Source organism: Mus caroli, unplaced genomic scaffold (assembly GCF_978045245.1).
Source record: "Mus caroli unplaced genomic scaffold, Mus_caroli_1 scaffold_18, whole genome shotgun sequence".
Lineage (NCBI taxonomy): Eukaryota > Metazoa > Chordata > Mammalia > Rodentia > Muridae > Mus > Mus caroli.
The window spans coordinates 78,872,594-78,897,426 of NW_028227273.1; the positions used below are offsets into that span (position 1 = coordinate 78,872,594).

Below are 24,833 nucleotides of genomic sequence, written 5' to 3' on the forward strand. Positions count from 1 at the left end.
CTTCTTCTTTTCTTCTTCTTCTTCTTCTTCTTCTTTTCTTCTTCTTCATCTTCTTCTTCTTCTTTTCTTCTTCTTCTTCTTCTTTTCTTCTTCTTCTTCTTTTCTTCTTCTTCTTCTTCTTCTTCTTCTTCTTCTTCTTTTCTTCTTCTTTTCTTCTTCTTCTTCTTTCTTCTTCTTTCTTTTCTTCTTCTTTCTTCTTCTTTCTTTTCTTCTTCTTTCTTCTTCTTCTTCTTCTTCTTCTTCTTCTCCTTCTTCTTCTTCTTCTTCTTCTTCTTTCTTCTTCTTTCTTTTTCTTCTTTTCTTCTTCTTCTTCTTTTCTTCTTCTTCTTTTCTTCTTCTTCTTCTTCCTTCTTCTTCTTCTTCTTCCTTCTTCTTTCTTTTTCTTCTTCTTCTTCTTTCTTCTTCTTCTTCTTTCTTTCTTTCTTCTTCTTCTTCTTCTTCTTCTTCTTCTTCTTCTTCTTCTTCTTCTTCTTCCTCTTCTTCTTTCTTCTTCTTTCTTCTCCTTTCTTTTTCTTTCTTCTTCTTCTTCTTCTTCTTCTTCTTTTCTTCTTCTTCTTCTTCTTCTTCTTCTTCTTTCTTCTTCTTCTTCTTCTTCTTCTTTCTTCTTCTTCTTCTTCTTCTTCTTCTTTTCTTCTTCTTCTTCTTCTTCTTCTTTTCTTCTTCTTCATCTTCTTCTTCTTCTTTTCTTCTTCTTCTTCTTCTTTTCTTCTTCTTCTTCTTCTTCTTTTCTTCTTCTTCTTCTTTTCTTCTTCTTCTTCTTCTTCTTCTTTTCTTCTTCTTCTTCTTCTTTTCTTCTTCTTCTTCTTTCTTCTTCTTTCTTTTCTTCTTCTTTCTTCTTCTTTCTTTTCTTCTTCTTTCTTCTTCTTCTTCTTCTTCTTCTTCTTCTTCTTCTTCTTCTTCTTCTTCTTCTTCTTCTTCTTCTTCTTCTTCTTCTTCTTCTTCTTCTTCTTCCTTTCTCCCTCCCAGGAAGTCCCACCTTCCAGCTAATTGGCCATCAGATTTTTATTAAAGCCAGAGAATGCCTTGTGTAGGTGAGGAAGGACAGAAACACATTTTCACACAGCATACCCCAACAGCGCGCAATTGTGTTGATGTTTTGAGTCATGTCAGTATGGCTAGGACTTTCTACAAGTCCTCTGCTACATCAATGAACTTAAGGTCCTTTGAATGATTTTTGACATTTCTCCCCACAAAAGAAGTAACATCCATTAAAAGGCTTTGGTAACAGCTGCTCTCTGTTAAGCCTGCTCCTCAGTGGACCTCTGTGGAATTTTGTACTTCCTGTTCATGTAACTTTGCTTTGCAGCAAAGCTTTCATCCAATCAAACTTCAAGAGCTATCATCCATTTGGGAATCCCAAGCATACAAGTACTTTGAGCTTTATCAACAGGAACAATGATGTGAGTTACTGTACTGTCAAACTCAGCACATTTTTAGACCTTCAGAACTACCTCAAGTTTGCTGAGCATGTTTCTGTTGTTCTGAAGAAAGCCTACTGCCTATAAGTATCAGCAGCCCATTCTTCTGTTGCCCTGCATCCATGACCAAGCACTTGTTAGTTGAAAATGATTCATTCCTCTCTGGTAGCAGCAACAATAATCTCTCTGTGTGGTGGTTTGAATAAGAGTGAGCTCTTAAGCTCATATTTGAATGCTAAGTTGTCAGGGAGTGGAGGAACTCTTTGATAGGATTAGGAGCTGTAGCCTTGTTAGAGAAAGTGTGTCACAGGGGTTGGGGTTTAAGCTTTCAAAAGCCCACGTGAGACCTAGTATCTCTTAGTTTGTCTGATGATCAGGATGTAGCTCTCAACTACTTCTCCAGCACCATGCTTACTGCCATGCTCCTTGACAGGATGATAATGTTCTAACCTCTAAAAATGTAAGCAAGACCTCTAATTAAATGCTTTCTTTTATAAGAGTTACCTTGGTAATGGTGTCTCTTCACAACATCAGAACAGTGGCTAGGACAGTCTATATAACCCATGAGGTTATACACCAAATACATTAGCAGCATTCCTGGAGGAACCATAGGACAGTAATACCATGACTAGATCCATGTTCCCATTCTTTTGCATGATAAAGTTATGAGTTTTTCTGATAGCCAGTAGTGTTCACCAAAGCATTATGCTGGTCACCTTCAGGTGCCCAAGATTGCAGGCTTCATACAATGGTGTCCATTCAGCATGGTCTTGAACATTTGAGTCATTTTCATTTTGTATGAAGTATTCAACAGAGGGCATATTGCCCTTAATAGAAGCAATATGAAGCAAAAATTTTCCCTCTGTGATTTTTCCCTCTATCCATAATATTGGGTGACAGCTTCACTATGGAGGGATTTAACATCTTTGTGTGTGAGCTGAGTTATTCAGCAGAAGTGAGAATGTGCCTGGTGAAAGGCTAAGGGAGCCTTCTGATATGTTAATATTTCTCTTGAGTGTGACATAAACTGTACAACCATAGGAAGTGAAGAACAGTCACAAGTATGTTTTCTACAAGCAACATTGGCCTAACAAATGTTGGAATGTTGGCTCTCACATCTTTTAGAAATAGGATTGGGAGACCAGCTGTAACCTTTGGGATTTCCATTATGCCCTACTGAATGAAGATATTTTATACAGACTTTCAGTAGTCTCTTCACTGTTGCTCACAGTGTCTGGAGACACTATATGCTCAGCGGTTATAGAGACTTCAGTCAAGCTTTCAGACCATTCAAATTCTGTAACAGAGCTACTGGCTAATTAGTCTATTTCACTATTTACTGGTGGTTGGCTGCAGAGGGAGGCCTTCTAATTCCTCTTTGGACTCAAATCTACTATCTTCTTTCCTGACTTTAAATTCCACTCCAGGTTGATCTCAGGTAAAGATTTCTTCTACTGCTTTTTTGCAGATGTTCTAGGAAACTGCTTTAGCCTTCTTAGAAACAACTTCATGAGGACTTGTAGAAACAACTTCATATACACCGAAGCATGCCAGGGTTTGTCATCCTTTTGTCTTTTGTGGCTGGGTCTGTACTGTGTTTATACAATTTATTCACAGCATATCTGACCTTCTTACTTTGAGGGCTAAGCTACATTTTTATTAAATTATTCTTCCTTTCTTCATAACCAAATAAAATTGTCCAGAGGTGTCGTCTTTTGGATCTAAAAGTTTATTATCATGTATCAAGTTTTGAAGCGTACTGTAAAGCTGGGCCATACTGTCCAATTGCCCGTTTATCTTGAAGTCTAGGATCCAAGCTGGAGTGTAACACATCCTGTTCCAACACAGTCACTTGTACAGTCATTACAGAAGACATGTCCACACCCTTCTAAATGCACGGGCTCCTTCAGAATATTAGAGCAGTGGGAGCAGTAGCCTCTACAGGAGTGCAAGTACTGCGCGGATATGTACCTAGGAGCTCTAGGTAGCCCGCTTCATGGCCTGCATGAAGGAGGAGGAGACTTTTTCCTGAAGCAGACCCTGGGCTGCAAGAATCACCTTAGATGGGTGCACTCAGGCAGTAGAACACTGTTGTGTGGCGTTTCAGAGCCCTCAAGACATCTTGTGTTTCAATTCTTTTTTTTTAATTATTTATTTATTATTAAATATGTATGAGTGTGCACTATCAATGTTCTCAGACACACCAGAAGAGGGTATCAGATCCCATTACAGATGGTTGTGAGCCACCATGTGGTTGCTGGGATTTGAACTCAGGACCTCTGGAAGAGCAGTCAGTGCTCTTAACCTCTGAGCCATCTCTCCAGCCCTTGTGTTTCAATTCTTAAGCTAAGTGAAATACAATATAAATTCAGTAAATTTTTGAGAACTTCTGAAATTAAAGATCATGAACAAAATATACAACAACATATAGTGCTATAAGGTTAGAGGCCAGAAAAAAAAAAAAAAACCAAGAGAAAAGTTTTCACGTACCCATCAACTTTTTTACTGAATTAGTTTATTCTGATCCTTCCTTTTGGTTTCTTTTTAATTTCTTTCATATATGTAAATAATATAAATATGTCATCTGGCACTATGTCAGTTAGACGTCAGGTAAATTGTAGCTCTGTGCCAGGAGAGAAAAAATATATAAAATAAACAAAAATATTGAAATGCCTGCTCTTTAGCTGACTCATGGGCTAGGGAAGCATGCATACTTGTACAGACCTATGCAGAGTCAGGAAAAGTGTTTAGAGGCCCGTGGAGTAGACGTAAATATAAAGGATATTGAAGGAAGATTTGGGAGGGGCAAACAGGTGGTCTCAGATAGAGGAGATAGCTGTTGTAACTGTCTCAAGGCATAAAAGGTCTGCACTTTTGAGAACAGGTTGAAGTCATTTCATGGAAGGAAGCAGATGCCAGAGAAATGCATGTGAGCCTGTTAATGTAGAGCCTGTGACTGGTCCCAGGATAGTGAGAGTGAGGCAATAGTGGGGTTTCAGTTCTTTGTTCTACAATGATGCTTTGGCTAATTTTCAAAAATATAGTGCAGTGTGCAACCACCTTAGAGATTGCTTCAGTTTCCAGGGGGAAAGGGTTGCATGCAAAGGACTAGTGGGTCGCAGAGAGAAGACATCTGAGTAAGAATGTGTTTTGAAACAGGATTTTTGTTATATTTGAAATGGGCTAAACGTAAATGAAATAAGCATGAATACTTGGTATGAGGAGAAAATTAACTTTCATTTTACAATTTGTGGATCATTGAGAAAGATACTTTATAGCCAAGGTGTGGCAGCAGGAGCACACTTTTAGTCAGCAGGACCCAGAACATCCTGTCTTCTTTAACCTAAAGGAGAACCCCCAACTGACTATGTCTTAGAATGAGAAGACAATTTCGAACTCATATGCTGTTTTTATCAACAACTCTACCCAGGTACTCATAGTTGTTGATCTTCTAGCTGGATGGGCTCCAGTTACCTTTAATTTTCCTTTTTTATGAAAACCCAGTAAGGGAAATTCCACCTAAGGAAGTGTTGTTATGTCTCCATAGTATGAAATAGGTGCAGAGAGTGCATAGGGAAAGGTGACCAGACATCTGACTAAGTGGAACTGGGTGAGGTAGGGTTGTTGGGTAAGGTAGGATATAAAAACCAAAAATGCTTATAGTTTGTAGGGCTTGCTTGCCGTTGCAGTTTACACCAAGAATAAGGTTGTTTCTGATCCTACTTGGAGGACATGTAGTTAAAATAAAAACAGAATAAAAATATTTGAAATGTAAATAAAGAAAAATCCAATAAAATAACAGAATAAAAAAATTAAAATAAAGGTGGTGCACACCTTTAATTCCAGCACTCGGGAGGCAGAGGCAGGAGAATCTCTGTGAGTTCAAGGCCACTCTAGTCTACAAAGCAAATTCTAGCATGGCCAGGAATACACAGAGAAACCCTGTCTCAAAAAAACAAAACAACAACAAAAACCCCAAACAAACAAAAATGACAAAAATAAAAAAACCCAAAGGATGATGGAATGCACTCACTGCACTTGATGGGAGATAGACAACTTGTGTTGGCTATAGAATCCTACCCCATTGACCAGATTGTCTTTGAACCATCAAACCTAGCTGAGTGTGCCTTAACTCATGAAGACTAAGTAATGGGATAGGCCTGACCACATAGAAAATCAGATGCCTAAGCAATTTATTATATTCAGTCTCATCAAAAACTTTATCTTTCCACAGAACTAAGGACAGAAATTCATCCTTGTCTTTTGTGCTCTTTGGCCTTCTCAAGTCAGAAATTCCTCACTCAACATGTGGAATGGAATCATCGCACTGAAATCTTCCCAGGAACGTCTGCAAGAATAAATCCCAAACCAGGAGATCCCTGTTCAGATCAGCTTCAGGAACAACATGTTGATTCACAGAACAAAAATGACAAGGCCAGCAATGAAGTAAAAAGAAAATCCAAACCCAGGCAGAGGATTTCAACAACCTTTCCCAGCACACTCAAAGAACAAATGAGATCTGAGGAAAGTAAGAGAACTGTGGAAGAGCTCAGAACAGGCCAGACAACAAATACAGAGGACACAGTCGATAAATCATTTATTGCATCAGAAATCTCAAGTATTGAAAGACAATATTTCAGTGATAAGTCAAATGTCAATGAGCACCAGAAGACACACACAGGGGAGAAGCCCTATGTTTGCAGGGAGTGTGGGCGGGGCTTTACGCAGAAGTCAGACCTCGTCAAGCACCAGAGGACACACACAGGGGAGAAGCCCTATGTTTGCAGGGAGTGTGGGCGGGGCTTTACAGCGAAGTCAGCCCTCATCCAGCACCAGAGAACACACACAGGGGAGAAGCCCTATGTTTGCAGGGAGTGTGGGCGGGGCTTTACGCAGAAGTCAGACCTCGTCAAGCACCAGAGGACACACACAGGGGAGAAGCCCTATGTTTGCAGGGAGTGTGGGCGGGGCTTTACAGCGAAGTCAAACCTCATCCAGCACCAGAGGACACACACAGGGGAGAAGCCCTATGTTTGCAGGGAGTGTGGGCGGGGCTTTACAGTGAAGTCAAACCTCATCAAGCACCAGAGGACACACACAGGGGAGAAGCCCTATGTTTGCAGGGAGTGTGGGCGGGGCTTTACAGCGAAGTCAAACCTCATCCAGCACCAGAGGACACACACAGGGGAGAAGCCCTATGTTTGCAGGGAGTGTGGGCGGGGCTTTACAGTGAAGTCAAACCTCATCAATCACCAGAGGACACACACAGGGGAGAAGCCCTATGTTTGCAGGGAGTGTGGGCGGGGCTTTACAGCGAAGTCAAACCTCATCCAGCACCAGAGGACACACACAGGGGAGAAGCCCTATGTTTACAGGGAGTGTGGGTGAGGCTTTAAACAGAAGTCAGACCTCATCCAGCACCAGAGGACACATACAAGAGAGAAGTAATATATTTTCAAAAAGAATGAGAAAGCCAACAGCAATAAAACCACATCTCAACAATTACAGGAAGACAAATGTAGTCACTAAACATCTGTTCTGCTAAAACTTCTAAGGAGTCTACTGATTTTTAAAACTAGAATATAAAATGATTAGAAAAGGGAATTAAATCCCTTTCTTTTTCTTTTCTTTTTCAGTTTTTAAAGACAGAGTTCTCTGTGCAGCCTGGTTGTCTTAGAACTTTTTCTGTAGATCAGGTTGGCCTCAAAATCAGAGTTGCTAGCTTCTGCCTCCCCAATACTAGGGGTAAAACCCCATTACAAATTCTCATTTTCTTTCTTTTCTTTTTTTTCTTTTTTTTTTTTTTTTGGTTTTTCGAGACAGGGTTTCTCTGTATAGCCCTGGCTGTCCTGGAACTCACTCTATAGACCAGGCTGGCCTCGAACTCAGAAATCCGCCTGCCTCTGCCTCCCAAGTGCTGGGATTAAAGGCGCCCTGCTACAAATTCTCAGTTTCAAGTGAGATAAGTTAGAAAAACAAACGAACAACCCCTCCTCAAAAACAAAGCAAACAAAAACAAACTGTTAGGAGCCACCCTGTTTGAATGTTAGCTGCCTTGCCAGCCATAAGTGCTTACTTACAAAGTCTTAGTAACCTTAGTGGAAAAGTATTAGCTTAGTTGAGATTTCTGTGGGAAAAAGTTGAGGCCTCTATGGGAAAGTACTACATAGAGTTCTGTTCCTCCTGCTGAACTTTTTACCTAGCCAATATCCTGCTTTTGGGAACAGGTGCGTTCCCCCAGAAACAAAGCGATTCTGTGTCATCCCCCTACCCATACTCTGCTTCTGTGGGCATAAAACCTGCCTGGGAATAATAAAAATATGACAGCTTGATCAGTCAGACTTGCTGTCCGTCCTTTTGTTTCTCACCTTTCATTCTCTCCCCAGGTGGTTCCCCAGACCCTGTTCGACTGTCCGTGGGCCAGGACACAAACAAACAATAGACAAACAAACAAAACAGAAGAAGGTTCCTTGGGTACTCAAGGACATCTCTCAGTTCTTTCTCCCACAAATCCCCTCTGTGTTTTCTGTTTTTATTTTACTTAGTTAGTTAGCTTCATGGTCTGATAAAATTTGTCTCCATACAAATCTGAAGCCCAACTATTTCATTAATACCCCATTAATCACTTGAAGAGAGAAAATCAGGAGGACCTTATAGAACTCATATTCTGAGTTCAGGTCTTTGTGGAATTTCAGTCCCTGGAAAGGTATAATTCTGAGGTCACTACAGTGAATAAAGTATTAGTGACTCATAGCCAGGCATGGTGATGCATACCTTTAAACCCAGCACTTAGGAGACATAAGTAGATAGATTTCTATGAATTCAAGGTAAGCCTGCCTGTACTACATAGTGAATGTCTAGGACATCCAGAGCTACACAGAGAGAACCTATCTTAAAACAAAAAAAGTATTAAAGAATTAAGTCTAGGATCCACGGAGAACTATTTGAGATTTGAAGCATAATTGGGTGTCTTAGTTATGGTTTCTGTGTGATGAGACACCATGACTGTGATGGTTTGTATATCCTTGGACCAGGGAGTGACACCATCTGAAGGTGTGGCCTTGTTGGAATAGGTGTGACCTGGTTGGAATGGGTGTGTCACTGTGGGTGTGGGTATAAGATCCTCACCCTAGTTGCCTGGAAGTGAGTCTTCCACTAGCAGCCTTTGGATGAAGACATAGAACTCTCAGCTCCTCCTGCACCATGCCTGCCTGGATAATGCCATGCTCCCACCTTGATGATAATGGACTGAACCTCTGAACGTGTAAGCCAGCCCCAATTAAATGTTGTTTTTTATAAGACTTGCCTTGGTCATGGTGTCTGTTCACAGCAGTAAAACCCTAACTAAGACAGAGTTGGTACTGGGAGTGGGGTATTGCTGTAATAGGCCTGACCATGCTTTTATTTGAAAGAATGTGGATTTTTGGACTTTGGATTTGGAACTCAGTGGAATGCTTTAAATGGGGCTTAATGGGTCATCCTAGTAGGAATATGGAAGACTTTGTTGCTGGGAGTAATTTGAACTTTGTTGATCTGACCCAAGAGATTTCAAAGGAGAAGAATTTCTGTATGTGGCATAAAGACTGTTTTTGTGGTATTTTGGTGAAGAATGTGGCTACTTTTTACCCTTGTCTGAAAAGTCTGCCTGAGGCTAAGGTGAAGAGACTTGGATTAATTGCATTAATTGCATTGACAAAGGAAGTTTTAAAAAAGCCCAGCAGAGACTTTGTTCTCTGGTTAGGTCTCACATAGTGAAGTTTGTACAAGCATAGCAAGCTTAGAAAGGCAAAATATAAAATATATGGTTCGAGTATTAAAGGCATACTAGGAAGTGAAATGGAGCAACATCCTGTGTTCTAGGAAATAACAGATTAAGGGAGTGGGACCTTGGGGCAAGACTCTACCCAGCTTAATTTAGAACCAGGCATGGTGGTACACACCTTTAATCCCATGAGACAGGCATGCAGATCTCTGCATTCAAGGTCAATCTACAGAGCAAGAACCTGGATAGCCAAGCTTAGGCAGTGAAGGATTTAGAAAACATAAAGCTAGTGATAATGTAATAGTACAAGGGGATCATGTTCTAGTTCCTGTAAGCAGCAGAACTCGGCAGCTTCAGCCATGTGGCTCTGGCTCTAGAGTTAAGAATGGAAGGAACTACTGAGAAAATTGATGCTAGCTAGCTGGAGCTAAGGAATTAGCAGTGATTAAGAAGAGACCAGCATCACTGAGGTGAAATCTTCTGGAAATTGTTTTCTGGGAGTACAAAGAAGCTGTGTTCCAGACGTACCCAAGGTTGTACCTCATGCTGCGGCTGGACTTGGTAATGTGTAAGAGTCACTCAGGTGGTACTGCTTGTGAAGGAATGAAGGGATCATGGAGAGAAGCTGAGGCTTAGCACTGTGAGAGGCCAGGGAAGGCCATTGGAGTAGGTGAAGCCTCAGCTGTAGTTGATGGCCAAGGACTGAAGGGGTCATGCAAAGGATCTGAGGCTTGGCACCCTGAAGAGAGCCTATGAGAGGCTATTGGTGAAGCCTAGTTGGAGTGGAACACCCCAATGTATTGGAAATGTCAGTCCATGGGATGATCACCAAGAACAGCAGCCGTAGTGGAGTGGATCAACCTGAGCTTAGAGTGCTACAGAGGGCAGAACTGGAAAAGTAATGCTAGCCCTTAGGAGGAGTCCAAAAGATCAAGTGGAATCCCAGACACTGAAACAAGAAGCTGTAACATTGAAATTGCCTTGGAGACTCAAAGATGTTAAAGATGCCAGAGCCATGGGATGCATGCTGAGGACAGCTGCTAACAGGGAGTGGAACCAGCCCAGGAGAAAGCAGTTTGTTGCAGTCAACAAAGATGAAACAGGAGTGGAGATCTGAAGACCGCTTTGACATCAGCCATGGAGATGCAGAGTTTGGAGTTTGCCCAGCTGGTTTCCTGCCTTGCTTTGGGGATTACAGTTAACTAAGTTGAATGAATCTCAGAACAGACCTTGAACTTTGGATTTTTAACATTGTTGCAACTGCTATAGACTATGAGGACTTTGAAAGTTGGACTAAATGCATTTTGCATTATGCTATGTTTAAGCATGGCCCCCATAGACTCATGTTTTTGAACAAGTCTGGGGACCAGGGAGTGGAATGTGATGGTTTGTATATCCTTGGACCAGGGAGTGACACCATCTGAAGGTGTGGCCTTGTTGGAATAGGTGTGACCTGGTTGGAATGGGTGTGTCACTGTGGGTGTGGGTATAAGATCCTCACCCTAGTTGCCTGGAAGTGAGTCTTCCACTAGCAGCCTTTGGATGAAGACATAGAACTCTCAGCTCCTCCTGCACCATGCCTGCCTGGATACTGCCATGCTCCCACCTTGATGATAATGGACTGAACCTCTGAACGTGTAAGCCAGCCCCAATTAAATGTTGTTTTTTATAAGACTTGCCTTGGTCATGGTGTCTGTTCACAGCAGTAAAACCCTAACTAAGAAAAAAGCAGCTTGGCAAGAAAAGGGTTTATTTTATCATATACTTCCAGGTTACAGTACATCATCGAAGGAAGTGATGGCAGAAAATCAAGCAGGGCAGGAAATTGGAAGCAGGAGGTAATTCAGAGGCCATAGAGAAGTGCTGCTTTACTGATTTGTTCTTCATGGCTTGCACAACCTGCTTTCTTATAGCACCCAAGACCACCAGCCCAGATGTGGACTACCCACAATGAGCTGGCACCTCCCACATCAATCCTTTTTCTTCTTCTTCTTCTTTTTAATACTTTCTTTAAAAAAAAAAAAGATTTTATTTATTTATGTATATGAGTACATTGTCACTGTCTTCAGACACACCAGAAGAGGGCATCGGATCTGGTTGTGAGTCACCATGTGATTGCTGGGGATTGAACTCAGGACCTCTGGAAGAGCAGTCAGTGTGCTCTTAACCTCTGAATCATCTCTCCAGCCCATATCAATCCTTACTTGAGAAAATCACCATAGGTGAATCTAGTGCAGACATTTTCTCAGTTGAGAGATCCTTTTTTTTTTTCTTTTTCTTTTTCTTTTCCTCTTTCTTTTCTTTCTTTCTTTCTTTTTTTTTTTTTTTTTTTTTTTTTTTTGGTTTTTCGAGACAGGGTTTCTCTGTATAGCCCTCAGAAACTCAGAAATCCGCCTGCCTCTGCCTCCCAAGTGCTGGGATTAAAGGCGTGCGCCACCTCGGCCCGGCTGAGAGATCCTCTTCTAAAGTATAAGTTTGACATAAAACTATCCAGCGCACTGGACTAGGGAAGAGTATTTCACAATTACCTATTCTTTTTTCTATTCTCCTGCCAGGCTCCTGGGCTCTTGGAATCTTCCAGCTTCTGAAAACAAAGAGATGACATCCAGACTGTGCACATATGTAAATAAGTACATGTGTGGATTTTATGTACCTTACATGCATTTATGAAAACGTTTATGGATGTGGCCTAGGTATGGGCATTATTGTGTGTCTGATGGTTATGTAGGTACACCTATACACATGTACACTTTATTTGTATGTGCATATGTGTGTGTGTTTATTTGGGGCTGCTAATCAGAGAAATAATGTATTCTATTCCTCTAGAGTAATCCTAGAGCTCCTCTCTCTCTCTCTCTCTCTCTCTCTCTCTCTCTCTCTCTCTCTCTCTCTCTCTCTCTTTCTCTCTCTCTCTCTCTCTCTCTGTGTGTGTGTGTGTGTGTAGACAAGTAGACTATAAAAGATAGATAGATAGATAGATAGTTAGACAGATAGTAGAGAATTACTTAGCCATTAAGAACAGATGAACATCATTTCCAAGAAAGCTGATACAATTAGGTATGTTTAGCAAAGTATGCCAGACTCAGAAACATAAGTACTATAGTTTATCTTTCATGTGTGGAAATCTAAACAAACAAAAGACATAAATGTAGGAGGAGGATCTATTACAGAATAGGATTAGGAAATTAGTGAGCTGGAACAAGTGTGGGAAGTAAGGAAAATAAATACCTTACACACAGGTGTGAAAATATCACAATGAAGCCCACTACATACACTAATGTAGAAAAATGCCACCTTTAAAAGGACTATTGAAACCAGGTGGTGGTGGCACAGGCCTTTAATCCCACTACACAGGAAGCAGAGACAGGTAGATCTCAGTGAGTTTGAGGCCAGCCTGGTCTACAAAGTGAGTTCCAGGACAGCCAGGACTCTTACACAAGGAAACTCTGTCCTGAAAAAACGAACAAACAAAAAACACTATTGAGGCACTGCTTCCACCACACAAACCTAGACTTTCCACATCCTCCTCCAGGGTCCAGCCTGGTGATTTTCCACTACCACCCCATACTTGTCATTCTGCTGCCAATCCAGCCCATGCAGCCAGCCAGATCTAGCCTGGGTCCCACAGCCATTACTCCAGCCTAGGCTGGCCATCTGCACTTGTAGCTGACCTCTGGGTTTCCTCAAAGTCCCATATTCTATGTCCATGAGAGAACAGAGTTAGCCAGAACCGTACTGACTCCATGACAGGCTGCAAACTGGCTGTTTAGGAGACTAGACCTACGTTTATGTTTCCGAGAACTGGAAAAGTTGAAAACAGTCAACTCCAGAAAAAAAGCACCCTTCACAGGCAGCCAACCAGGAAGCTGCCCAGGAAGCTGCCCCACCACCTGGCCTGAGCCAACCTTATGGAGAGCCAATCAGGAGCTACAGAATCTGCCTGCCATTTAGTTTGAGCCAACTATAGTTAGTTAGCAAAAGTCCCCCAAATTCCCCAGAGCCTTAACCAATCACAAAAGAACCTATACCCCTGAGATAGAACCAACAAATCAAGGGAAAAGAAAAGAAAAAGTCATCCACTCCTACCCTAGGACAGATTTTAAGTTGACCCTGCAACTATTGCATACTTGTTGAGTCTGGGGTGCCATTCTCAGCAAATCAGGGACCCTTACTCCCAGATTTTTAATGTAGATAGTTAGAGCAGTAAATTTCTCCGATAGGGATGATTTCAGTCTGTCTTAGAAGTATTGTTGTGTTGTATTTTCCACTTAAATTAGTTCCAGGGAGTATTTTTTTTCTTGATTTCTTTTTTGATCCATTCATCATTCAGTAATGAGTTATTTAATCTCGATAAGTGTAGTGGCTACTCCTGGTAGTCAACTTGACTATATTTGGAATGAACTACAATCCAGAATTGGAAGGCTCACCAGTGACCCTTATCTGGAGGCTTGGAGATCCTTATCTGGATCTTGGTATGGAGATCTTGAGCCATAGTGGCTATGGATTCCAGAAGATTAAATCTCCGAGTTTAAGGAGATTTAATCTGGGCTACACGTTTCATCTGGGATTAAAGGTGTGGTGGAACACACCTTTAATCTGGGCTACACCTTCTGCTGGAGACAATATAAGGACATTGGAAGAAGGGAGTCTAGCTCTTGCTCCTTCGCCTGCTTGCCGTGTGAGACTGAGTAACTGCTAGATCCTTGAACTTCCATTCACAGCTGCGACTGAACCATTGTTGGGAATTGGGCTGCCGACTGTAAGTCATCAATAAATTCTTTTACTATATAGAGACTATCCATAAGTTCTGTGACTCTAGAGAAACCCTGACTAAGACAATAAGTTTTTGTATTTACTAGAGGTGGTTTTTGCTGTCACTTTTGTTAGATTACATTGTGGTCAGATCGTATATAAGAAGTAATTTCAATCTTTTTGAATTTTTAAAGATTTTTTTTTATATCCCAAGATGTGGACTGTTTTAGAAAAGCTTCCATATGATTCTAAGTAGAATGCATATTCTTTGATGTTTGGATAGAATGTTCTGTAAATATTTGTTCAGATTTGTTCAGTATATTTGATGTATGATGTCAATTAATTCTGATGTTTTCCTGTTTGTGTCCAGATGAACTGTCTATTGGAGAAAGTGAGGTTTTCAAATCATTTATTATTAGTGGATCAATGTTAATCTGTGTTTGGTTTTTTTGTTGTTGTTTTTTGGTTTCTCGAGACAGGGTTTCTCTGTATAGCCCTGGCTGTCCTGGCACTCACTTTGTAGATGGTCTCGAACTCAGAAATCCTCTGCCTCCCAAGTGCTGGGATTAAAGGTGTGCGCTACCACACCAGGCTTAATCTGTGTTTTAAATTCCAGTAGTTTTAGATTGAAATTTACTTTGTCAGATATTCAGATAGTGATGCTTGCTTGCTTTCTGGTCTTATTTGACTGGATAAACATTTGTTTATCCTTTTACTCTAAGGCAGTACCAATCTTTAAAACTAATATGTGTTTCTGGTAGGCAGCAGAAAGATGAGCTTCATTTCTTGGGCCATTCAGACATCTTTGGTGATCAACAGCAATGTTTGGCCAATTGTTCCTGTGAAAGGAGTATAATCTGCCTGGTAAACAAATCTGTTGTGGCATTGCCTTCACTAAGTGGTCTGGGCAATCCAGTATGAGCTCTTAAATGTCCTATAAAGTAAGGAACAGTATGTTCTCTTAAAGTGAGTTGTATTTGCATAAATAATTGCAAAAATTGAGAATTAGCAGTATCTAAAAAAGGAACAATTTCCAACAATTGTAACCCATGAGTTATATATTGGCTATCAGTATACAAATTAAAAGTTTGATTTTTTTAGCATTTCAAAAACAACAGCTACAGCATATAGTTTAATTATTTGTGCTGAAGCAGAGGAACACTCAAGAGAATGAACATGTGATCCAATTACATAGCCTGCCATTAGATGAACCATCTGTAAATACAGTAAGTGCATCTTCTATGGGCTGCATGCATAAATTTACAGGAAATATAAAAGCATGCACAGAGGCAAATTGTAACAACTTGTCTTTCAGAAAATGATTATCAATTTTGCCTGGAAAATTTGCACATGCAATAGGCCAAATATCAGTGTTCTGCAATAACCAATTTAATGGTTGTTTGGAATAAGGAATAAACATTTTATCAGGTTCTTTCCCCAAATACTTTCGTGATTTTTATCATGAAAATCTGTATTTTTTTTTCTTTTTTTCTTTTTTGGTTTTTCGAGACAGGGTTTCTCTGTATAGCCCTGGCTGTCCTGGAACTCACTTTGTAGACCAGGCTGGCCTCGAACTCAGAGATCCGCCTAGCCTCTGCCTCCCGAGTGCTGGGATTAAAGACGTGCGCTACCACCACCCAGCCCTACAATCTGTATTAACACAGCAACTGCTTCATAATAGGGTGTTAGAGCTTTGTTTGGAGATGAAGAAAGATGAATTTACAGTAATGGTCCCTTTTGCCAAAGAACTTCTGTGGGTGCATGAGAAGTAGCAAGAATGCAAACAGCCCACAATTGATCATGGCATATACAATGTATCTGTTGTTGACTAATAGCTTCCTCTACTTTCTGCAAAGCCATTCGTCCCTCATCAGTTAATTGTCGGGGAATTAGGATTTGCATCCCCTTGAGAATATCAAACAGAGGTTTAAGTTCTGTGGTAAGCTTAAGATGAGGTCTTAGCCAATTAACACCCCCTAACAGCTTTTGAAAATCATTTAAAGTAAGTAAATTATCTTTTTATTTGAATTTTCTGTGCCACAATTTGTTTAGGATATAGCCGATGTCCCAAATTCTGAAAAGGATATTGTCTTTGAATCTTTTCTGGAACAATTAATCCCCAAGATTTTAAAGCTTTTAGTATAAGAGCAAAGGCTTGTGGTAAAACTCCTTCAGAGAGATCAGCTAATAAAATATCCACATAATGAATAATATACACAGAAGGATTCAAGTCCCAATCTCTTGTTTGAAGCAGCAACAATTTTTTTTTTGACATAATGTAGGGCTATTTAGCCATTCCTTAAGGCAAAACTTTCCAAAGGTATCACTTCATGGATTCTTTAAAATTACAAATTGGCACACCGAATGCAAAACTTTTGCAGTTATCTGGATGCAAAGGAATAGTATAAAAACAATCTTTTAAATCTACGATAAAGTACAGGTGCACACAGGCGCCACAGCTGGTCTCTGGCTTGAATGGCAGGGGACTGATGGGGAGGGAGCGTCTCAGAACGGGCGGAACGGGGAAAGGGAGAGAAGAGGCGCTCAGGAGTGAGCGAGTCAAGGGGGACGAGGAAGCCAGTTCCACCGCCTGGGATGCAGGTGTTGGGGGACGGACAAGCCCAGATGATGGGGGTGGGGGGTGGGGTGGCGTTGGGGACGTGGGAGGAGGAGCCGGGATTCCGGGAGCAGCAGGACCAGGAAGGGGGCTGGCAGTAGCGGCGGACTTGGCTTCGGAGTTGCTCTGTCAGAAACCTCGAGCAGCAACGCGTTGTGGGGAGGTGGGGACCTTGACTGGACCACTGTGGCCGCCTGCCATCGCCGCCGCCGCAGCTGCTGTGTCCCGCCAAAGAAAGGCTGAGTATCCTCGCGGAGAAGCAGCCCCGGCCGGGATACTCAGCTTGCTTGTCTCCTGCTCAGGACAAGAAGAGTCGGCGAGTCCAGTGTATAGAAAATAAATAAATAAATAAACAAACAAATAAATAAATAAATAACAACAGATAAAAATCCCGAGGAAGCGAAAGAAGATGATTCTGTCCTCCTTCGGGAAGCTCCCATTAATGCAACTAGACCTAGCCGGAGCTGGCACAGTAGTAGCAGCACCTCTGTCTCTTGCTTTCAAGACAGTGAGAATACTCAGAACTCTAGGTCCGAGACTGGTTCGTTGTAACTTATCTGCAAGACAGAACCAATTACAGATCAACTTTATAATGACGTTCCAGAAGAACATCAGTCTCCCGGTGGCATTGGTAGTGATGAGAAAGAGGAGGAGGTAGAAGAAATGTTAATCAGTGAAGAGGAAATATCATTCGAAGACGACCCAAGAGATGAGACTTACAAGCCCCACCTTGAAAGGGAAACCCCACAGCCACAGAGAAAATCGGGGAACGTGAAAGAAGAGAAAGGAAAGAAAGAAATTTAAGTGGAAATAGAAGTACAAGTGAAAGAAGAAGAAGAAGGTGAAATTAGGGAAGATGAGGAGCCTCTTAGGAACAGAGGAAGAAGGCGAAAAGATGACTCAAGTCCACGGTTACCCAAAAGGAGAAAAAAGCCTCCAATCCAGTATGTCTGTTGTGAGATGGGAGGATATGGGACTGTTCTTGCTCACCCTCGCTGTTTGCAGCACCACATTAAATACTAGCAGTTGCTGGAAAAAAAAAATGTCCCCATCTCTCCTGTGGACGACTCTTCAGGCTCCAGAAACAACTTTTGCGACTTGCAAAGCCATGTCAGACAGACCAGACCCGAGGGATTATATCTGTGAATACTGTGCTTGGGCCTTCAAGAGTTCCCACAATCTGGCAGTACATACTGGTGAGACGCCATTACTATGTGAGATCTGTGGATTTACTTGTTGACAAAAAGTTGATACATGAAGAAACGTGATGCAAACTCCTTCTACCAGTTTTCTTGCAATATCTGTGGCAAAAAAAAAAAATTTTTTTTTTTTTTGAGAAGGACAGTGTAGTGACACACAAAGCAAAATGCCACCCTAAGGTGCTGATTGCACAAGTTCTGACAGCCAATGCGGGCGCCCTCATCACCAACACAGATATCTTGGGCACTAACCCAGAGCCCCTGACACAGCCTGCAGATGGTCAGGGGCTTCCTCTTCTTCCTGAGCCCTTGGGAAACTCAACAGCTGGAGAGTGTCTACTGCTAGAAGCTGAAGGGATGTCAATGTCACACTGCAGTGGGACAGAACGGGTGAGCCTTATGGCTGACGGGAAGATCTTTGTGGAAAGTGGCAGCAGTGGGGGCACTGAAGGGCTGGTCACGAACTCGGATATCCTTGGTGCTACCATCGAGGTTCTGATTGAAGATGCAGACTCTACTGGACCCTAGTGCAAAGGAAGACTTTGGGCGCTGGGATAGTGCAGGCTTTGTAATTAAAAGATAAAAAGGACAAAAAAAATCTTTTTTATTAGATATTTTCTTCATTTTCATTTCAAATGCTATCCCGAAGGTCCCCTATACCCTCACCCCCACCCTGCTCCCCCGGCACCCACTCCCACTTCTTGGCCCTGGCGTTCCCCTGTACTGGGACATATAAAGTTTGCAAGACCAAGGGGCCTCTCTTCCCAATGATGGCCGACTAGGCCATCCTCTGCTACATATGCAGCTAGAGATACGATCTAGCTAGTTAGTTCATATTGTTGTTCCACCTATAGTGGACAAAAAAATTTTTTTAAAGCATTAAAAAATCTAGTAAAATAATTGAAGGGCAAAAAAAAAAAAAACATGATAATTTTATACCTATTTTTTGGAATGGCAGCTGGAGTAGGTAAGCCAGGTTGTAATGTTCCCATAAGTTCCATAGTTTCGAAAATGAAACTATGAAATGAAATGAAACTTTTGTAAATCTTGCAATAATCTCCTCTTGACTGATTTTTTCTTAATTATGAATATAGATGAGTTTCAGGGGGATCTTGAAGGTTCAGTGTGTCCCGCTTGCTACTGTTCCTGCACTAGCTGTTAAGGGGCCAGAATTCTTTCTGAAGTAAGAGATCACTGATCCACCCATACAGGAGCAATACTTTTCCAAGAAATCTTATCTGTATGGAGTGCAGGCTTGTCAATGGTCTCCATTAAAAATACCCTAGACCTGGTTTTCCTTTTCTAGGGATAACTATAATGGACTCCAATTCTCCCTGATTTTGCTTTCCTAACCCTTGGTTAGGCAAATAATCACAATCAAACATTTGTTGCATAACTTTGTCATTTGGACTGCATAAAAAGACTCTCATGTCCTTCATTATATCTCTTCCCCACAAATCAACGGCAAGTTAGAAATAACATAAGGTTGAAAATATCCTTGGTGCCGGGCAGTGGTGATGCACACCTTTAATCCTAGCACTTGGGAGGCAGAGGCAGGTGAATTTCTGAGTTCAAGGCCAGCCTGGTCTACAGAGTGAGTTCCAGGACAGCCAGCACTACACAGAGAAACCCTGTGTTGAAGAGAGAGAGAGAGAGAGAGAATGAATATCCTTGGTGATCATCCTCGTCCTGTGGCCATCTTTCCCATGCACTCTTATGGTAGACTATAAACATAACCAAGAGTTCCTCCTCCCTTCCCTCACCTCTTTGCAACAAGACCTTGAAGCTCCTCAAAGAGCAGATCCTGTGTTTATTGGATCAACCGGCCAATTGCAGCCCAACAAGAAAACGCTTCTACATGGACAATGGAAGAACTATGGCCCACTCCCTTCTAGTGCATATCAACAACCCAATGGTTATAAGAGCAGCCAACCATTCAGCCTCAGGACTGAAACTTCATGAACAGCAAGTTCAAGGGTGACATGCCAAGGCCACATAACTCTGAGAGTGATACATCTTGACCACATTGTTCAAGTAGATGTCATGGAGCCCAGTGGTTCACAGTCTGAGTTTGCTGAGTGCAAAGCCAAAAATTATAGTCCATGAAGATTTGCTTTGCCTCCAAGCAGGAACATAGAGCTTTCAAAGATGACACGTGGGGGCTGGAGAGATGGCTCAGCTGTTAAGAGCACTGACTGCTCTTCTGAAGGTCCAGAGTTCAAGTCCCAGCAACCACATGGTGGTGCACAACCATCTGTAATGAGATCTGGCGCCCTCTTCTGGAGTGTCTGAGGACAGCTACAGTGTACTTACATATATAATATACTTACATAAATAATCTTTAAAAAAAAAAAAAGATGACACACTCTCTGTGGTCTCCCCCCATCTGCTTGAACCTGCTTGCTCAAGGGTGGAGCTTCCTGCTCATTCGTCCTGCCATGCCTACTGCTGGACCCTGCCTTTGTTGCTTGGAGGCACACACGTCCTGCTACTGGACCCAGAGATTGTTTGGCGGGAAATCGGGTTCCCTCCCCCTTCCTTTATAACTGAGTGTCCGGAAATAGTAAAATTGAGCTTTGATCAGAATCTTGTCTAAGCTTCATTCTTTTCTCTCGCCGCCTAGCCCCTCTTCTCCCAGGTTTCCAAAATGCCTTTCCAGGCTAGAACCCAGGCTGTGATCTGCTGGCCGGACACAACAGCTCTCCCTGAACAAAGAAAGGGTAAGCAATTTAGTTGGGAAGCCTGTACATATTCATATGGAGATAGTTAGGTTTGGTCTATTGTAATGTACAGTGTGTGTCCCCCAAGACTTGGTTGTCTCAGAAATGAGAGAGTCTGCACATACACCTTGGCCTCAAGTTGTTTCTGATTGGTAAATAAAGATGTCAACAGCCAATAGCTAGGTGGAAGAGGTATAGGTGGGGTTTAGGTTTCTGGGCCTTCGGTGTCAGAGAGAGAGAGAACCATGAGGAGGAGAAGGGGAGTACAGGAAGAGGAAGGGGAACTGCCATGGGTTAGAACATGGCCTGGAGGGCTGCCCAACTGGAGTTAGCAGCAGCCCAGATGTACCATAGTAAGTAAAGCTAACTCGGGGTTATCTATAGGAAAGTAGATTTGAAAGACCCACAACGTGAGGACTCCCTCACGTTCTGACTCAGGAGAGGCGACACCCCAAAATCACCCACAAGAAACGATCTTGCTGCAACTGCAAGAGGATGTTTATTCGAGAGCGTTCTCGGGCCCATGGTCATACACCACGCAGGGGTAGAGGACCATGGTGCGCTGAGTAGCTGAGTAAGGGGGTATTTAAAGGAAGAAACCACAATTCATGGAGGTGGGGAGGGCGTTGTTGGAAAATACCAAAAATACCAGTTAAGAGTCACAAGGAAGTATAAAGTCACAAGTGTCAGGTTATCTCTCAAGACAGTTTCTAAGAGCCCCTAACAATCTAAGAGCCCCTAAAGATAGCACATTTGCATTGCAGGTTCCAGTAATGGTCAGGGTGCCATTCTTTGAATTGAACCCAGGAAGCGGGTAGGTGGAGGAATGTCGCTATCTGTTTTATGACCAGTACCTGGAGCACTAAGCCACAAAGGCTACACTCCCAAGCCTGGGCCCAAAAGCCTCGAATTTTGTTTTTACTTTGCTATACTTTTTTAATACTTCTTCATTCCCCACTTCTTCTAGTTAATAGTTCTAATCTTAGAACTAGACACTATCTTCTCCCTGACATATTTGATCCTTTAGGGCATAGTACTGTTATCTCAAAACTAAAAGCCACACTGCATTAATTCTTGTTTTAATAAAGGTGACTTGCCTATTTAACACACATGGACCTATAATTAAAAGCAGAAGCAAAATCAAAAGGGGTCCCATAAAGGTAGAAAGTAGGGTGGTCAAGAGTACAAGATAAGGGCCTTTCCACCCGAATCTCAAGGTTTTCTGCGTGGAGACTTCTAGCAGGTCTTCTGGAGCAGGCCTTCTGGAGCTGCTTTTTCACTCGCTGTCTCACTCACTGGAGCACCTTGAGCCTAGAGAACAAAGGCTGGGAAAGCAGCATGTCAGCACTATGTACAGAGGCTATTTTTACCAGTGGAGGGGGCCCCCTGTAGAGTAATTTATAAGGGGGTCAGTCTAAACTGTTCAGGGGTGTTTCTAACTCTGAAGAGCAAAGGGTAGGAGAGCTATCCAATCATTAGCGCCAGTCTCCGCTGTCAATTTGGTAAGGGTCTCTTAATGGTTCTATTTATTCTCTCTACCTGTCCTGAGCTTTGGGGCCTGCATGCACAATGTAACTTTTAACTAATCTCTAATATCTTGGCCAGTCCCTGATTTACCTGGGCAACAAAGGCAGGTCCATTACCTTGGGAAGATTTCTTTTAGGATCTTTAGTCCTGGTAGGAAAAGCTTCTATCTATCTTGAAACGGTGTCTATAAACACTAGCAAGTACTTGTTGCAATATCTAGCTGGCTTAATTTCTGTAAATTCTACCTCGTCATAGCACAGGCCTTGCAGCTTTTGGCTATTTCTTCTGTCAAGTCAGAGAGTCCTGTAACATAGCAGTCAAAGGACCTAACCACACCTTTTAATTTCTTGGCCCCCAGGCGAGTCAAATACTGTCCATAACTTGATAGTGCTCAGGGGTGTATCTAAAGCTGGTCTCTCTGATGTCATAATAATCTTTAGGCTCCTTGACTGCCAGGATCATTGCTCCTTGAGTCACCTGTTTGGCAGTTAGATCTGCTATCTGATTTTCTTTAGCCACAGCATCTTAGGTCTTTCTCTGCAGATGTCAACAGCCCTCTTTGTCTGTATATTGCTCCGTACAGTGGCAAAAGCATACCTGCTGTCAGTGTAGACTTTTCTTTTGCCATTTATGGACCTTGTCTCAAAGTCACAAGTTCAGCTTTCTGGGCCGACGTCTCTTCAGGGAGGCTGCTGGCCTAGATCACTTGCTTTCTGTCCACCACCATACTGCTGTCCCCGCCTTCTGCTTACCTTTAACCTCGAGGCTACTGTCATCAGTGTACCAGCTCGAACCCTCAGGCCAAGGCTGATCTGATCCTTCAGATCATTTCAAGTACCAGTTTCTCAGCACAGTGATGAGTAGGTGCAGTCTCACGCAGTGGGACAGCAGGTGGAACGAAGCGAAGGTCACTCGTTCAGTCAACAAAAAGTTCTGATGTGTCACAGGAGCGTTGGTAGTCATCCATCAGTCAGGGGGCTTTTGGATAATGCTTTCAAGAGCGTGGGATGCCATTACAGCTAGTTACTGTCCCAGAGTGAGCTTATCAGCATCCTTGACAAGCAGATTATGGCAATAATAGCTTACAGGCAAGAAAACCACCCGCTGGCAACAGGGTGTAACTTCTTGGTTAGGTAAGCCACTGGCCTTTTTCAAAGTCCCAAAGTCTGAGAAAGGACTCCTCTGGTGACCCCTGATCTCTCTTCCACATAAAGAGTGAAAGGCTTGGTTAGGTCAGACAAAGGCTGGCCATCAGTAGGGCCTGTTTTATTTCTCTAAAGGCTTTCAGGTGATCTGGGATCCACACAAACACTTCCCCTTCCTTGGTTAGGAGGTACAATGGGAAGCTAAGGTCGCCAACCCAGGTGTCTAGAGTCTGTAGAAGCCAGCAAGTACCCAAGAATTTTCTTACTTGCCTTGGCGTAGTTAGCCACTACTTCCCGTCTCGAAGGGTGTATCTCAAGTAAGTAACTTCAGTCTGACACAGCTGAGTCTTTTTAGCTGAGGCTCGGTCTTCAGTTGCCCAGGTTTCCTGTCTAGATCCTGTCTTTTTCTTTCTCTCCTATCAAATTTCTCTCTTGTCTAAGATCCCTCCTGTTTTCTCTTTCTTCTGCCTCCCGCCTCTCTCTCTCTCACACACACTTTCTCTGCCTCTTTCACTAATCACATAACTGTCTCCCTCTCATAATACACCTTCTAATCTCTGAAGTTTCTTTCTGATATCGGGAGCCAACTGCCTTATGAAGGCCGGCCAGGCCACTGAGGCCTTCTGGGCTTCCTAGGTAAGATCAAAGGGAGTGAACTGCCTGAAGGCTTCCATAAGCCTTTCAAGGAACATTGAGGGAGGTTCGATCGGCCCCTGCATTACCTCTTACCTTAGCCAAATTAGTGGGCCTGTCTCGAGGCACCTTGGAGACCAGAGCCTGGCATTAGATTTTCAAGCTCTCCTTACCTTCAGCCATGTCACAGTCGCAACTGGGGCGAGTCAAAAGGAATCCCATGTCAATCTCATTTTGTAGCTGTGTAGACCACCCATTGGCTCCCGGGCTATTTTTCTAGCCTCTAACAGAATTCTCTCTAGCTCTTCGGTTGTTAAGAGCATCTGCAACAGCTGTTGACAATCATCTCAAGTAGGCTGATGAGAGAACATAAGGAACTCTACCAACCCTGTGAGGCTTGGGGATCCTGAGAAAGGGGGTGGTTAGTTCTCCAGTTATAAATACTAGCAGAGGAAAATGACCAGTACTGAAGGGTTAAAGTTTGGGCGGGTCCACCAGAGTCCGCCCAGACTCTGTGCTCTGCAGCTCCATGTACCCGCAGTGGTCCGTCTCTCAACACCCCGAGGGGTTTAGGGTTCCCTCGGCAGCTGGGGTTGAGGCTGTGGATAAGGGGAAGGTTGTGGACTAGGCCACTCAGGAGGCTTCATAGATTTTGGAGGAGCCGAATTGGCTGGTGGCTGCGATTTGGGAGAAACCTTTAATTTCTCTTGTAACATAAGAGTACAACCACAATTTTGAGAAGCAAAACCCAATTTTAACAGTGAAAACAATCTATTTTTTCTTTAAAAGTGAACTCCAAAAACATTACTTGCTACAAATTTTGGTGGCCTGTTCCTGCACACAAACACAAGAAGGTGTAGCCGCCAATATTTCAAAAAGACACTACCCTAAATCTTATCTTTTATAAATCGGATTTCTAGGATAAGAATTACATAGAATATTACTCAATTTAGGCGTATCTTTAGAGACCTGTTCCCATGGATTGTCTCATGCTGCATGTTGTAGTTCTAAATTACTCTAACCCAGAGTTACCAGTTTTAAGTCAACTTTTTGTTACCAA

The 24,833-nt window shown here is 42.5% G+C and overlaps 1 protein-coding gene and 2 pseudogenes across 1 annotated transcript in view; 2 read left to right on the forward strand and 1 right to left on the reverse strand.

The window, feature by feature from the left end:
• Positions 1-7,166, forward strand: part of Prdm9 (PR/SET domain 9) — a 21,831-nt gene extending 14,665 nt beyond the window's left edge. Inside the window, exon 11 of the mRNA XM_085832883.1 lies at positions 5,653-7,166. Coding sequence (XP_085689009.1) covers positions 5,653-6,806 — 1,154 coding nt within the window. The 3' untranslated portion in view covers positions 6,807-7,166. The remainder of the gene's footprint in view (positions 1-5,652) is intronic.
• Positions 1,043-3,251, reverse strand: LOC147000519 (BRCA1-associated RING domain protein 1 pseudogene; annotated as a pseudogene).
• A 9,255-nt stretch (positions 7,167-16,421) lies between the features above and the next one.
• Positions 16,422-18,276, forward strand: LOC110283923 (E3 ubiquitin-protein ligase ZFP91 pseudogene; annotated as a pseudogene).
• Positions 18,277-24,833: the final 6,557 nt, after the last annotated feature.